The 15804-nt window shown below is 42.2% G+C and overlaps 1 protein-coding gene and 1 pseudogene across 1 annotated transcript; both read right to left on the reverse strand.

Moving 5' to 3' along the window:
• Nucleotides 1-2477: 2477 nt before the first annotated feature.
• LOC133901280 (BTB/POZ domain-containing protein At3g05675-like) lies at nt 2478-4408 on the reverse strand (annotated as a pseudogene).
• Nucleotides 4409-5739: 1331 nt separating this feature from the next.
• Nucleotides 5740-11425, reverse strand: LOC133901373 (cyclic nucleotide-gated ion channel 17-like). The gene is made up of 7 exons (XM_062342735.1): nt 11125-11425; nt 9441-9948; nt 8537-8749; nt 7792-8096; nt 7561-7672; nt 6932-7168; nt 5740-6733 (listed from the first exon to the last, which is right to left on the reverse strand). Exons 1-7 carry the CDS (start codon nt 11178-11180, stop codon nt 6023-6025), a joined length of 2142 nt encoding a protein of 713 aa, XP_062198719.1. The 5' UTR covers nt 11181-11425; the 3' UTR covers nt 5740-6022.
• Between the last annotated feature and the right edge of the window lie 4379 nt (nt 11426-15804).

Genomic DNA, 15804 nt, shown 5'->3' on the forward strand with positions numbered 1-15804 from the left:
ACTTGTTAAGGATATGCACTATGAGGCGCGCGTCCAGGCCGTGATCAAATTTCACGCGGAACACCTTGGAGCGAAGGTGACAAAAAAAGACGCTAGGACCATATCTCTGACCCGGGAGCAGTACCTGAAGGTAAAGTACAATAAAGCTTATTGTTCCTTAGATTACTAACACTTAATTTCTTCTTCTTATATATCATGCACTTGATTATTTAGGTGCCTCCGGGGTGGTGCGCCGGAGACCTTCCGTGCTGGTTTGTGATCGTGGACAAGTGGTGCGCTCCCGAGTGGGAGGAGAGTCACAATGCTTGCCGGGAAAGGCGATTGTTGATGCCTGGCGCGCCACACCATCAAGGCAACCTCAGCCTGACTGGTTTCGCGGCTAGATGGGTATGCAATAGCATCTGTTGTTCCCAAGCTCAGTTCTCCTTAATTTCTGTGCGGGCGTCCCCTTTATGAATGTTATTGCTTTTCTGTTGCAGTCGGCAAAAAATGATGGTCAGCCTCTCTCCCAGTTCAAGGCTTATGCTTTGGCCCATAAGTCAAAGGCGATGCACGGGGTTGCTTATGACCCGAATGACCCGGCCTCAGCGTACACCAACGAGAACGTCAAGGCTCGCCTGGATGGATACACATCGATGGCAAAGGAGGTCCACGGCCCAGACTTTGATCCGAGCGAGCAGGATCTTGATGGGGAAGTGGTTATGAGGGCGGGAGGAGGCAAGAAACATAGCCGGTTCTGGATTGGCGACGGCACACTCGATACGGCCACCACTCCCTCTCTCTCTCAGCTTAGAGCTCAGAGCACGAGCTCAGGTCCGGGTATACGCCCTCGCCCAGAGCCTACACGGATTGCGATGAACGAAATGCAGGTTAGTTCTGTTTCATTCATCCTCCACTATCTTTACATGCTTTGCATTGGAACGATGATGAGATTGCGATGACATACTATAGGCCCAGCTGGATGAAGAAAAGAGGCTCCGGCACGAATTAGAGAGATCGTTCGAGGAGAGGATGGCGGCAGAACGATCCCAGTGATATGCAATGATGACGCCCCTTTATGCTGCAATGGGTCAAACTCCGCCACTGATGCCAACCCCTTCTCGTCCACTTGCTCCACAGGCTCCAAACACTGGCGGCAGAACGATCCCAGTGGTATGCGATGATGACGCCCCTTTATGCTGCAATGGGTCAAACTCCGCCACCGATGCCAACCCCTTCTCGTCCACTTGCTCCACAGGCTCCAAACACTCCTGTGAGTTAGTTTATAACCTTGTAATCACCATTATTACCATTCTTACAACCATAGAGTGTTGTGCTAACTATCTACTTTGTGCAGTATCCATCAGAGGGATCGAATACGCTTGGAGCTGGAGGTTCGCACTTTGGTACTCCACCTCACTTTGGTTTGTTCTCCTCACTTTGAAAACTTACTTTTGTAACCCTATATCCATACTTACCATTTCTGTTTACTTTCAAATGCATACTTCTTAATTAGCGTTTTTGCTCCTTAATTGATGCAGGTTAAGGTGGTAATCAAGTGTTGAGTCCGTTACGGTCTGCTACATTTTCTTTTTGTTTGGACTATGTTTTGCTATCTTGTCACGACAATTTATCATGTTTGTGTCACTTGCGACGGTTTATGTGATGTTTGTGTAATATGCGATGTTTATGCGACGCTTTATGTGATGTTTGTGTAATATGTGATGTTTATGCGACGCTTTATGTGATGTTTGCGTAATATGCGATGTTTATGCGACGCATCACATAATATGCGATGTTTATGTGAAGGTGGTAATCTGTGAAATATATGTATATTGTTTTGAATTGCAGTGACAGTTTTGAATCTGGTATGGATCAATTGTCGACCTGCTAAATAACAGTTTGCCGAGTGTTACACTCGGCAAACAAGGCTATGCCGAGTGTTACACTCGGCAAAACGGACACGTGTCACAAGGCTGTTCAATCTGGCATTTTGGATGCCACTTTGCCGAGTGTCCACGGGATACACTCGGCAATGCGTGGCACGTGTCGCCAAACTGTGCTATTTGGGTGCTATCCTGTGCTCACTTTGCCGAGTGTATACACGGACACTCGGCAAAGTGTCCTCGTGTTTGCCGAGTGTATCCCTGAGACACTCGGCACAGTGTCCTCGTGTTTGCCGAGTGTATCCCTGAGACACTCGGCAAAGTGTCCTCGTGTTTGCCGAGTGTATCCCTGAGACACTCGGCAAAGAGGCCGTTAAAGCATTGGCACCGTTAGGTCACTTTTTTTTGCCGAGTGTCGTATTTGGCTCTCGGCAAATAGGTTTGCCGAGTGCACGATATAAAACACTTGGCAAACAGTAGTTTGCCGGCACTGTGTATGCCGACAGTGATATGCCGAGTGTAACACTCGGCAAACATGTTGCCGAGTGTTTTAAGGCCTTCGCTGTGTGCCCTAGGCACACGGCAAAGTCTCGAAATCCGGTAGTGATTCCACCTCTTGGTTGGGACCATATAATGCTGCGTTTGGACATTTGCACCCATATGGCAAGCCAATGATTGGCATTACTCATATATTATGACTGCTGTACGTCAGCCAAGATATTGTTCTGGTTTGTTTATATCTGAATATACCACTATTCGATTCGTTCCATCAGCTATGCTCAGTGCAAGTTCATAAGGAGATCCTCTAGCAAGACTGACAACAACACTGACCAAAGGAATTGGAGACAAAATAATGGAAATCCATGATGATTGTTTTCACAGAAAGACAGATCCTCAATCCTATCTATGGTAAGTCTGAGAGCCACTCCAGCTTGAACCTCACCGGCTAACCTTGTTGCTAACAAAAATTTACACAGCAGATACAAAAGGCATTTTCACAGAGTGCTTGAACAACGTCTACAATCAAGATACCCGATCAATGTGGCTCAAGAAAGAGAGCCTTCTTTTAGCAACCTTTGATCTATAACACCAGGCTTCAAAAGCCTCTGTCAAGTCGGGATATCTAACATGCTTCCACTGAAGCAACTCTGACAAAATCTCAGCTTGACTATTTGACGGCAGTGTCAGGACAATCGAAACAATCGCCGACTCCAGGCCCTGCCAGACTTCGTTGTCCAGGTTTGCCTTTGGTGTCTCGGTGTTGCCATCATCATCGCGATCTGCCTGATCAACCAAAGATTTTGTTCTCCCTGCAAAGCCAATCCAAACATTCACCGCATGCCGACGTTTTTCAGTTGGAAGAACTATATTGCCGAATGCAACTGCCTCCAGGACCTTTGCAGACACCTCTGCCACCTTCAGCCTGGTCTTCAGACAGTCGAACTCTGTGCACTCTGCCTCGACAGCTTCAACGACATTGGATGACACTCCAACCCAGTAGAGAACGAGGAACTTCATCATCTCAAGCTTGCTCAAGACCTGACAAACCCAGGAGACATCACAAACAAAAGAATGCAAATCCTGCTGAAGCTCGGCATCTCCTAAAGGTGCATCCTTTTGTTTCATCAGGATAGAACTCATGAAATCACTGAACCTGCTCAGTAAACCTGTGACACAATCCTTCACTTGAGACTTCACAATGTCGTTGTCAAGGGCCAGCAATGGCGCGTCGTCGTCTTCGGTGAGCATGTACTCCAGCTGCTACTGAGCTGCAGACTTGAGCTCCCGCGCCGGCCCAGCTGCCGATAAGAGCGTCGCGTGCCGGAACGCCGAGAGGAAGATGCTGGCCATCGGCGCCGGATCGATCGGCCGGAGACGCGCGAGGACGCATTCGTACTGCGGGCTGAGACAGGGGATGGTCCTCAGTATCTCCTCCTCGTCGGCCTCGTCCCAGGGGGCAGACTCGAGATAGCCGGCGCAGGCAGCGGCGATCTGGCTGCAGCCGAGGTGCACGGCGGCCTGGAGGACGCCAAGCGCGCCGCGGACGCCGTAGCGGGAGCAGGGCTCGGCGGCGTAGAGGAGGCGAAGCGCGGTGACGTGGGAGCTGATGTCGGGCTCCTGGCAGTAGACCTCGACTCAGAAGCGCGAGCAGAGGATCTGGCACGTCGGCCAGTCGTAGGAGAGGCGGTCGGCGAAGTAAGTGCTCCAGGCGGCGAGGACGGCGGAGTGGCAGTAGAGCCACTCGTCGGGGCCCTCCGGCGTCCGGAGACGCACCACCACGTCGCTCGTGGCACGGTTGCCGATCCTGGGGCGAGCCAGGGCCCTCATGCCTCTCTTGCTGCTGGATTGGATTGGATTGGAGGCATCAAGAACAGCATAGCTCAGCAATCGGAGCATAACTTTGCCAAGACAAAAGGGAAAAGAATCTGAAACTGAAATCGAAGACGCCGATGAGCTCGGGAGGCTGGGCTAGCGCAGGTGGCGGATAGGGGAGGTGAGCAAGACGGAAGCAAAAACCAAGGATTTTTTTTATATTAGTTTTTTACGAAAATTACAAAAATAATACAGAAAATAGAAAAATTCCAAAAATATTACCTAGTCGTCAAACGGTTTGATAAAAATAGAGTTTTCGTAAGGCGAAAATGTATTTTCATCAAATCGTATGGCGAAAAAAAGATGAGCGAACATTTTTAATTTTTTCTACAGCAACAGGATATTTCGCTAAACGGTTTGGCGACTACCCCTCGGATGAACAGTAACCCAACTGTTTTCCGAATTTTTCTCGTTCCTACTTTCTCTATTTGGCTTTAAAATTTATGAAACTTTTTCAATATATCCTATAATTTATGATGAATCTATTTTAGAAGTATTCACCATAATGCACTGTGTATGTTTCAGAATAAAAAACTCTAAAGATGACTACTTTAGAACTTCTAGTGATTTTTAAGGTCTCAAAAAAATTCAAAAAATTAGAAAAATTAACTAATATTCCTCTCATGTGGCGTAATAATTTCTAAAATTATTTTCAACCTAGGTTACTTGGTGAAAAAGTGAGTTCCTTTGCAATGCTCTATTTATATGCATTTTTATCATTTCATGTGATATGCTCTTTTTAAGTTAATTTGGATTCAAACATGATTAATTTGTTTGAATTCAAATTGTTTGGAAATAATTTTAGAAATTAATCATGCTTGAATTTGTTTGAATTCAAATTGAATTAAAAAGAGTATATCACATGAAATGATAAAAATACATATAAATGGAGCATTGCAAAAGAACTCATTTTTTCACCAAGTAACCTAAGGTTGGAAATAATTTTAGAAATTATTACGCCACATGAGAGGAATATTAGTGAATTTTTCCAAATTTTTGAATTTTTTTTAGGCTTTAAAAATTACTAAAAGTTCTAAAAGTAGCCATCTTTGGAGTTTTTTTATTTTGAAACCTACACAAGTTATTATGGTGAATCTTTTTAAAATAGATTCATCATGAATTATAGGACCTACTGAAAAAAGTTTCATGAATTTTAGAGCACGACAACCCACTGTTCAAATAGAGAAAGTGAACCAGAAAAATTTGGAAAACAGGTGAGTTACCATTCATCCGAGAGTAGTGGCGAAATCTCCTGTTACTGTAGTAAAAATATTAAAAATGTCCGCTCACCTTTTTTTGTCATTCGGTTTGGTGAAAATATATTTTTGCCCTACCGTAGGGCGAAAATCCTATTTTCGCTAAACCATTTGATGACTAGGTAATATTTTTGGAATTTTTTCATTTTCTGTATTATTTTTGTAATTTCCGTAAAAAACTAATATTAAAAAATCCCAAAAACCAGAAGAGAGCAAGTAGCCCACGAGCATAAGAGTCACGAATCTTGATGCAGATCTGACGATCCAGTAATAATGTGCCTGAACAGAGTCCAGCGTCATTGCCACCTCTGAAACTGAAACATATGAACTTCAAAACTTTTCAAGTTCATGTTCATTGCACAAAGAAGTGTATACATTAGCAGGGTAGAGTCTGGAGTCCAGATTTACATGATAGTACATCTTTTCTATCGCCACTCACAACTCATACATTCTTGTGTACTATAGAATTACATTAGGATACGATGGTTGTAATTATATAACATGTATTTCCAGCGCAAAGCATCAGCTTCAGTCGAAATGGTCTGCCGAAAAGTCGGGCTCGTCAGGCTTCTGCAACCTGCGAATTGCGGTGTCCTCAGCGCGGAACCTTCTGGAAGCAGATGCGAGCTTATGCATATGGGCAATGGCGCCCTCGGCAATTGTCTTTGAGCCACCGCTTGAGGTGCCCTCCTGTCTGGGTTTATCAGCAGCTGGGTGATCCTCTGACCACCATGAGTATGACTCCCATCGGCTGAGGCTCTCAGCCATCTTCCTTCTCTGGTGCTGCCGCCATGCCGCCTGGATGAAGCAGGCAGCCCATGTCCTCCAGTGGTGGGAGTAGAACCGGAATGTGTGCTGGAGTTTCTTGCTGTGAAGCCTTCGGAACTGGTTTGCGACGAACTTCAGGTCCTCAGCTCGCAGAGCGAAGGCTTCCACCTCTGTGAGGCTCCACACGGTCCTTGTCGAAAGCGGGAGGTGGACGTTGGTCTTTGGAAGAAGAGCCCATGTGAGCAGTTCCTCACCAGCGAAATCACCTGGGCGCAGGATGATAGAGTCGAAGAAGTTGCTACGTCCACCGTTGGTTGTTGAACTCTCCAGTTTGCCACGAATGATGAAAAGCATCTCGTTCACAGGATCACCCTCGCGAGAAATGTATGTATTCTCGGGAAACAGGAAAGACACCAGCCGCTCACAGATGGCATCAAGAAGTTGGTCATCCATCTCAGAGAAAAAAGGGACCTGCATTGAAGAAAGGAATCAGAAACATACTACAAAATGCATATAAAGCTTCAAATAGCAGTACAAGCAATGACGATTAGCGAAAGAGCGACATTTTGGTTTTTCCATCCAAAGACAGTAAATATTCCATCAAGAACCTTTTAAAAACTAAAAATTCTACTTATTTGGCCGTGGGATGGGAATATAACCACAACTTACACGTCGAACAAGGTCCAAACAAAGATGGCGTTGCACATCCCGACGTATGTCAGCAGGCAAAGCTTGCAAGATGGACTCTTCTTCTACTCCTCGTGTTGCAAGCCATTTAACTTGAACAAATCGCCGGACACGTTCTTGAAGGTCCGTTGGGAGTTGATGATGTCTCATCCACTCATCCATGTCCCTTTGCCTCAATCTCCACTCTTCAAGCCTCTTACTGATAGACTGCAAGTATGTCTAAAAGATGAAAAAGAAAAGGAAGTAAGTTATCTCTGAATCAGACATCGATTGGGCTATCAATGTGGAAAATGGCTTACTGAACATAGACACAGTAATAGCATTATGTTCTTGTGATCAGAATTTTCAAACCATGAAATGAAAGTTCGTATGTCATATGCTTAATGAATTAAATTGAGCAAAAAGTGACAGAATCCATGATAGCATAACCCTTATTCTGCACAACAAAATTTAGTTTTGCTGAACTAGTCCAGTTTAAAAAATTAATCACATGATGCAATAGCACAAGCTAAGCTAATCCTAGGAGTAACTTGGTAAGACAGCACAAGAAATATGAATTATCTGCTTTAAAACTTCTTATTGTAGTTCAGAAGAGAATCTCATAACACTACCTGCATATTGCCAATCAGCTGAGCAAAGAGTACGAGGCTGAGAGCACCGATTGCAATGGCAAATGTATTTTCTGCAATGAATGCACTTGTCTGAAGAGGATTTCCACTTGAACTGAAAAGGTAACAACAGACGTGAACAACTAAACATTATTAGAGACACACAAACCAATCTATATACAGGAGGTGATTGAAAAACGCTGAAGCAACAGAATATCATAATGGATTTCCTACCTAAGCTGCAGCAAGCCCCACCACAGACAAAAGAAGAACTTCTCAAGGAATGAAGTTGAGACAGCACCTTTACCCAGAGCACTTATAAACATTCCGTAGTTAAATTGTGGGTTAGTAACAGTGGCATCACAGTAGTTAAATATATGTGTATCCTTTTGCCACACAAGATAATCGTTAGAACCAGTATTCTCACAATTTATGAATCTAAGGCTACAAGATTTGTTACTGGCCTCAGCAAGGCACTGCTGATCCCAACATGTAATCTGTCGTTCAATTGAGAGAAGATAGTATATTGCCCCAGTAATCTGCAAAGATAAGCACAGGTCATAAGTAGCATTACTGAAGTATCAATTATACAAAAGTGCAGCAAAGAGATGCAAGATGATAGTGATGTTTCCTGCTTTAAATTCACATGCATGTCTACTTGGTACAGCATTGTTCCTTTCTGCAAATCGCAAGACTGAAATCTAGTGCATTCCAGAATAGTAATATATAGACAGACTCATTGTTTGTCCCATTCCCTTTGCTGATGAGGTAGCAGAAAACATGAAATGACTACAGAATTGATGTTAGTTCCCATATGAAGCGAAGGTTTTCTGCTTCTCTTTCAGTAGTAAATAAAATCATGCATATCTCTTAGGGAAAAGACAAACATAAGCTGCAAACTTCCCTAGACCTTTATTCAAATTAGCCTGCCTAGGAGTTATGGACATGAAATTGAAGGTGGCAGGTGAGATGAGCGTACATGGCTTGCAAGCATGTAGAGCAGAAGATTGTATGCTGCTCCTCCCCAGGCTGACTTTGCAACCACTCCAGCAGCTTTGATGATCTGATTGCTTAAAGGGACAATGAGATACATTCTTATGATATATTGAATCACAATTATGAGCGCAAATGTAGTGTTCCGGATGTTATAATCTGAGTTTTTTATCGCAGGCATAATTAACCAAACAGTAACCTGCAAAACAAAGGCATCCAGAAATATGAAAATCATCACTATATAATTTTTACACTAGCAAACCAAGTCATGGGTATTCAATATTTGGGATAATCATCGTTCAAAAAATCCAGCTACACAGGCAAAATTGTTCTGCAAGAATTTGGCTAAGATAATTTGCCAATTCTAAATGAACTTGATTATTTTTCAATGTTTTCTTATGATCTAAAAGTGGTTGTCATTTTGATTCAGATGATATATGACAAGGAAAAAAGAATTCTGAAAGATCAAAGCAATGTCTTTTTGGCTCTTCCAGGTGGAAAGCTAGCTGGGGTTCCTTACTAAAGTGACAATCTCATATCCTGGCTGGTAATAATCGTGTGGTTACAAACCAAAATCAGATAGAATAGGAAACAGTGCCATCGTGAGGAGGTAATGGACAGATGTGTTCCATTGGGAAGCTGGTATGAAGTGAAATAATTCCATAGGCTCAACTCAAAATCCCACCAAGAGAATCTTACCAAATTGTGACACATAGATGCTAATGAATTAATATAATGCAAAGGAATAAGGATATGTTATTGCTATTGCGCATAAACAGGAGCTACTTGTAGCACCACTATGAATGGCAAAATAAATAGAAATGCAATGTAAGCAATTGCTTGCACTATGGAACGAGAACTGCAACAACTTAACTTTGTGAGCTCTTTACCTGTGGAAGTGGCACAGCTGCAAGTAAGTCTATACAGAAATCAGTTCTGATATATCTTTGTTGAATCTTCTTTATATCCACAACAAGCTCTCCTTTTCCAAGTACTCGGGACTTTGGATCCACATATGCAGTATGAAACTTGATTGCGATGTTCAACATGTAAAACAAGTCAAAAAGTGACCGTAGGACAGTGATAGTTATGCTCAGTCGCTGGTCCTTGGCAACACATGGAGATCCAGTAATTTTTTCTTGTGTAACCAATGGAAGGTAGTAGAAGAAGGGATCAAGAAAAAGAGCAAACAAACATGCCACAAGATACACCCTGTTCCATCTCAGTACAATATTACTTCCAGGGTCTATAATGCGCCGATGCCAGGGTTTGTTGCCTTCATTGAACACCTTAAGCTTCTCAGGATTCTTTGCATCTATCCTATTTCCACCAAATCTGTCAGGCCGTGTAGCTAGGTATAGTTGTTTAGATTGATCTTTTCTCTCACCAGGAAAGATCCTAAAGATATAACAGAAATTTAGTAAAAATTATCTGCTTGTGTCAAAATGATTTACATATCAAGATTAGCGCTTCTGAGTGAAGATTGAGTGCTTCAAATAGGGAAGTTAAAATAGAAGTAGCATCTGAACTAAGCGTTTCACACACATCTTTATTCGCATCAATGTATTAGGCTCTAACCATTACGTTCATCATGCTGTATCTATATATCCATAACCAACTAGTTCAGTCAAATGTGCCTACTTCCCTTTAATGGCTAGAAATCCGATACGTTCATCATGCTGTATCTATATATCCATAACCAACTAGTTCAGTCAAGTGTGCCTCCTTCCCTTTAATGGCTAGAAATTCCCACATGAATCTGCAAAAAATGGAAATAAGAAACCCTAGAAAAACTCCTCATTAATCATGAGAAAAAGAGAAGGATCCGCAGCGCTTATTTTGGCAGGGCCAGATTCTAACATTGTAGATTAATCATATACAGATTTATAGGTGTTACAGTAGTATAACGAATACAGCTATTTTGAAACCATACAGGTTACAGCTGTCTAGCAAATAGAATTGAATTTTTCAAATTTACCCACGCAATTGCGTGGGAATCAGGCTAGTTGAAAGAACAACGGAGCTTGCACATGAAACTGAATATGGCAGTTGCATCCTTGCCCTATGCATAGAAATGAAAAGGATTTAAGCTTGAACTGACAAAACATGGTGAAGTCTTTCAATTTCTACTTCCATTTTCACAAACTATCATGAGATTCTAGTATGCCCACCCGCACCTTCTATTCCTACAGGAAACTAGCACGAAAGAGTTCATCTGGACTTGACGGGTTAATCTCCAGTAAAGCTCCCTCTACAGCCTAGATTCACTCCTCTCTCTCACAGCAACCAGAATCTTAACTCAAATCGGATCAAAACTTCAGTCTCTCCAGTCCCTCGAGGCAGTGACGAACATAACGCACAAGCTACATACCGTCACCTTCATCTCCTCTCGACTTATATAGAACTCAAATCCTCCGGCCTCCATACTCTCGCTTAACAAACAGCAAACCCAGCCAATCCCAATTCAAGCAAAATTCTAGCAGCTACTCCTCGATTCCAACAGGCGATCCACAAGGCCGAAACTCAACTAACACCACAGAGGGAAACTAAGCCATAAAGAGTCAAGAACCGCACCTGTTGTTGGTCCTCCTCTGCATCTCCACCTCATCCTGGACCCTGGACCCAAACATGGCAGCCGCCGCTGCTCTCCCTCCCCCTAATCCAAATCTCGCGCCGAACTGGAGTGAGGCCGATCAGAGCAACAGAGGGGGAGCGCGATGCTTCTGATCCCGAATCGACACCATGAAGAACTCGAGGAGTTTGACGATTTCGAAGAACTCGAGTAGAAGAGCGGCGACGAAAAATGCGATCTTTTTGCGTTTTTTTTTTTTGGGAAAAAGTCCAGATAACCCCTCTAACTATGCGTAGACGTCTGCATAACCCCTCAGTCTTCTAAACGGGTATTTAACACCTATATTTTTTATAAACAGCCAATTAACCTCTTAATTTAGTTTTACATACCGATCTTTCATTAGTACTCCGTCCTTCTTGAGATTGTGGCACCTCACAATTGGGCAAGAAAGGGTTAGATTGATATCTAATTATTGGGCAACAATTAATACAGAGAGTTACCTTGGATCTGCTTGCAAGCTTTTCTTTAGCTACTGCCCTTGTTGCTTGCTTTCTCAATCTGTCCTTCTCCTTTCTTATATGAGCATTCTTTTTCTTGCCCCCCTTTAGGTTTGAGTCACAACCTCTGCTATTATGGTCAGACTTGCTGAAAATCCTACAGGTAATAATTGTACCAACTTTTACTATTTTTGTAGCTTTAGGTTGGTCCCTAGCCTCCATCCTCCTCTCTTTTCTGGGCCTCCCCGGCATTCTAACATATCCTGGTGGTGCAAGTTTTGGATGCCCAGATTCAGGCCATTTCTCTTCTCCTTCAACTGGCTACAAGCAAAACTCATATGTTTTCTTCTAATCCTGAATGGTGTAGCACTTGTCAATAAAGTCATCTAAGCTCTGTGAGGACATATAGATGGCACTAATGGCATGATAACGGGGGAACCCACAGAGCTACCAATATCTATATGAGCATGTATTTTCATGTAGGTTCACAGTGTATCTCCTCTTATCATCCTCCTTGACATCAAAACCATCTTTTCCATTCCATAGAACATGACAAAGAGTTAACCTATTAATGTTGATCTTCAGCTTCTTGAATATGTTAGGGTGTATTTTCCCTTCCCACTTGTCAACTTTTTCCCTGTTTTGTTGGATCCTTACCATGATTTTACACCTAATTGCCTTAAGCATTGAAATAATTGGAAAGAACCTGGCCTCAGTGATGGAGTTGTTGAAAGACTCTCACATGTTATTATCAACTGAGTCACAGTTTGAGCCCAACTTGAACCAGGCTCTACTCCAGTGGATCGGTTCAGTGTTCATCATATCCTTATCACCATCAGGAGTTATTTGAGCTAGCTTTGCTTTGTAATAGTTGAATAGAATTCTACAAGAGGCCTTTGCACATCTCCAGAACCTCTTCTGAAGTTCCTGGTCTCTGTATTTTTTCTCTCAATTGGTATAGATATATCTAGCACACATTCTATGTTCTGCTCTTGGAAGATATTTGATGATGGCACCGAGCAACCCCTTCAACCATTAAATTAGCTCAAAAAATACAAGTGCATGCAACATCAGAATGCAAGGAAATAAAATGAGTTTTCAAGTAAGTACCTTTTGATGATCTGATATGAAAACCCAACCTTCACCATCTGCACTGACGCCTAGATCCTTAATCAACAATCCAATGAACCATTCCCATAAAAGTGTTGTCTCCTTCTCCACAACTGTCCAGGCTATAGGATACATTTGATTATTTGCATCTCTACCTACAACACACAATAACTCTCCATTACATGCTCCCTTGAAGAAGCATCCGTCCAGCCCAAACCACCCTTCTACAACCAGCTAGGAACCCTATTTTGCAAGCATCAAAGCACACATAAAACCTTTGAAACACATGTTTGACTATGACTTCAGGGTCCAGAGCAATTACAATTATGCTACCAGGGTTGCTTCTAAGTAATCCAGCTTGGTAATCAAACACATTTGTGTACTCACCTTTAGTTTTATCTAGCATTTTCTACAGCAAAATGGATTTAGCTCTCTTGCACTTGGATAGAGTCACATCAACCTTCATCTCCCTAAGAATAGCCTGTTGAATGTTCAGAAGCTTCCAAGTAGGATTGGACTTTATCAACTCCTCATACCTTTCAGCAATTACATTTGCAATCACGAGTTTGTTATCCCTCCTAAGTGGGCAGTTGTGCTCGTCAACAAGTGTGATAACTTGAAACTATTCACATTGGCTACGTTTCCCACCATAAATCAGCCAGGGACATCCTACCAATGAACATTTAGCCCTATTCCTAGTACTTTCATCCTTCGGAAATATCAAGTGTCTATGGGTGGTCAATCCATACTTAATTAGAGCTTTCTTCATTTGTTTCTTGCCTCTAAAGGTCACGCCAATTGAGAAGTGCGGAATAGTAGATTTGGAGTCATACCTCGGCCAATTGCTTTTCCTCCTAACCACATAATCATTGTTTTCATCGCTTGCTTCATCATAAGAGTACTCCTCACTAGAGTCAAAGTACATAGTATCATACCCATCTTCCAAATCTTCAACTATGTTCCCTTGTGCAGTTTCAATCAAAGCATCCACCATCGTAGAATTGCCCACATCTACCTTCTTGCCCTTCAGCTTTTGCTTGTAAATCTTGGCAAATAATCTGAGCTATTCGGCTTCCTCATCGTCTTCAGATAAATTGTCACTATTGGGCTGATAATCACTATCACTATCCTCAGTCCGGTAGGGTTCAGAGCATTCAGGTTGAGAAGTCTTCTTATGCTTATGTTTAGGTGTTTGTACCCCATCATCAGCAGCAACCATGTCACTCACATAAGGAAAGGGCACTTCCACATAGATGTTAGCCACTCCTTCTGTTATGCAATCGCTCATGATACAACATACCTTATCGTCTGTTAATAATCGAAGGCCTAACGACAAATCTTTCCCAAGAAACAACCAATGCAATTGTATTTCATCTGTAACTATCACATGATCACCCAGGTGCCCTTTGATCTCAGGCAAAGAAATCTGGTCTCGTTCCACATAGGACATTGCACTAATTCTGCATAAGTACTGAACATCTGTACCAATATTCATGAACTCGCCATTGTAATGAAATCGGACTGGAAGCGAACCTAAATTTTCCATTGCAGCACAAAGATCCTACATGGTAAAGTGTAAATTTCAGTTTACTCGTACACAAAATATGTGTGCAAAAATAAGTTGAATCATAATCCTATTTGACAATGTGTAATATTCAGTTTACCTATACACACGAAGCATCAAGTATTCAGATTATGTATACTTTCACATTTTAACAAAGGTTCAATCATAATCCAATTTTGTCACCATGAGTTACTAAAAAAAATTAGATTCCACAGAAATTGTGCTCCTGCAGTATGCCTAAAAAGAGTATGTTCTTAATTTCCATCACTACAAGAGCACATGTTTACTTATAGATAAAATCTGCATGCAAAATTTCAGATGTCATGGGACAAGAGCATCTTGCTATTGGATTAAACCCCAACCAAGCCTGCACTACTTATTCCAGATCGAACTAAAACACATGTGCAGTACTCGAGCCGAGATCATGGATAGAAAGTAAATTTTGATGCATCTACAATCCCTAACTAAAACCCTGCCAAAATCACAAACCTAAACCTCAACGGGGGGAAAATACAAGGTCAAAGGAGACTAAGTGGTGTGAGAACTCACCTCTGCCTTGTCAACTCCGATCGGCCAATCCTTCGCAGATCGCGGGATCACCTCCCTGTTGCCGCCATGGTCGCCGTGATGACGTATGAGTCAAGGATGAACAGAGTTCATGCAAATGATACATTCGCAGGATCGGTCCACCTCATTATAGGTTAGATTCCAGTGTGGCGTTTGATACCTCACATCAATTAAGCCATGCAAGCAAAACCGGTATGTGAAACTGAATTAAGGGGCTAATTGGCTGTCCATAAAAAGATATAGGTGTTAAATACCCGGTTTAGAAGATTGGGGGTTATACGGATGTCCACGCATAGTTCCAAGGGTTATCCAGACTTTTTTCCTTTTTTAGCAAGAGGAGAGGGTGGACCAAGTGGAGACTGCCTGTTCGTGACGGGTTCAAAGCTTGGGCCACATAGGAAGGTCCACACAGGCTGTGTAACTCAGTCACTGACTTGTGGGGTCATGTTAGATACATAAACTCATACTTTTACCCATCTTTCAACATTCAAGATCCACTAAATATATTTGATCACCAGCTAAGTGTTCGTACGTTGCAATGAAAATATAAACATTAGACACGGTAACATCAATCACAAACTCAATGCAGGAATGTGTGGATGCGCCATGTGAGCATCGCAGCACGAATACGTTGAGATCAATGTCGTAGTTTGATTTCAGATGAGATCTGGAAAAGATAAATAGATTATCCACTAATTTTCTTTCTAATTTTTTTATTTATTTTAGTAAAATAAGTGACATAGTCATACCTGGTAAGTAATGAGGTGGGGAGGATGGATGGCAAAACTAGATAAATTATTTAAATTTTAGAGTTTTTTATTAGATGAGAGGAGAATAGAGGAATATGTGACGCGGAAACCAACTCCTATTTTATATAGGAGTGGTTACTTGAGAACATGTTAATATCATGTGGAAGGCAAACATAAATTCTTTTACATCGTATT

The sequence above is a fragment of the Phragmites australis genome, chromosome 20 (assembly GCF_958298935.1).
Source record: "Phragmites australis chromosome 20, lpPhrAust1.1, whole genome shotgun sequence".
Classification (NCBI taxonomy): Eukaryota; Viridiplantae; Streptophyta; class Magnoliopsida; order Poales; family Poaceae; genus Phragmites; species Phragmites australis.

Coding starts and splice junctions, on each gene's coding strand:
- LOC133901373 (XM_062342735.1), bottom strand. CDS start 11,180: ATGTTTGGGTCCAGGGTCCAGGATGAGGTGGAGATGCAGAGGAGGACC. Junction 9,949..11,124: donor CAGAGGAGGACCAACAACAG/GTGCGGTTCTTG, acceptor TTATATCTTTAG/GATCTTTCCTGGTGAGAGAA. Junction 8,097..8,536: donor TCTACATGCTTGCAAGCCAT/GTACGCTCATCT, acceptor TTATCTTTGCAG/ATTACTGGGGCAATATACTA.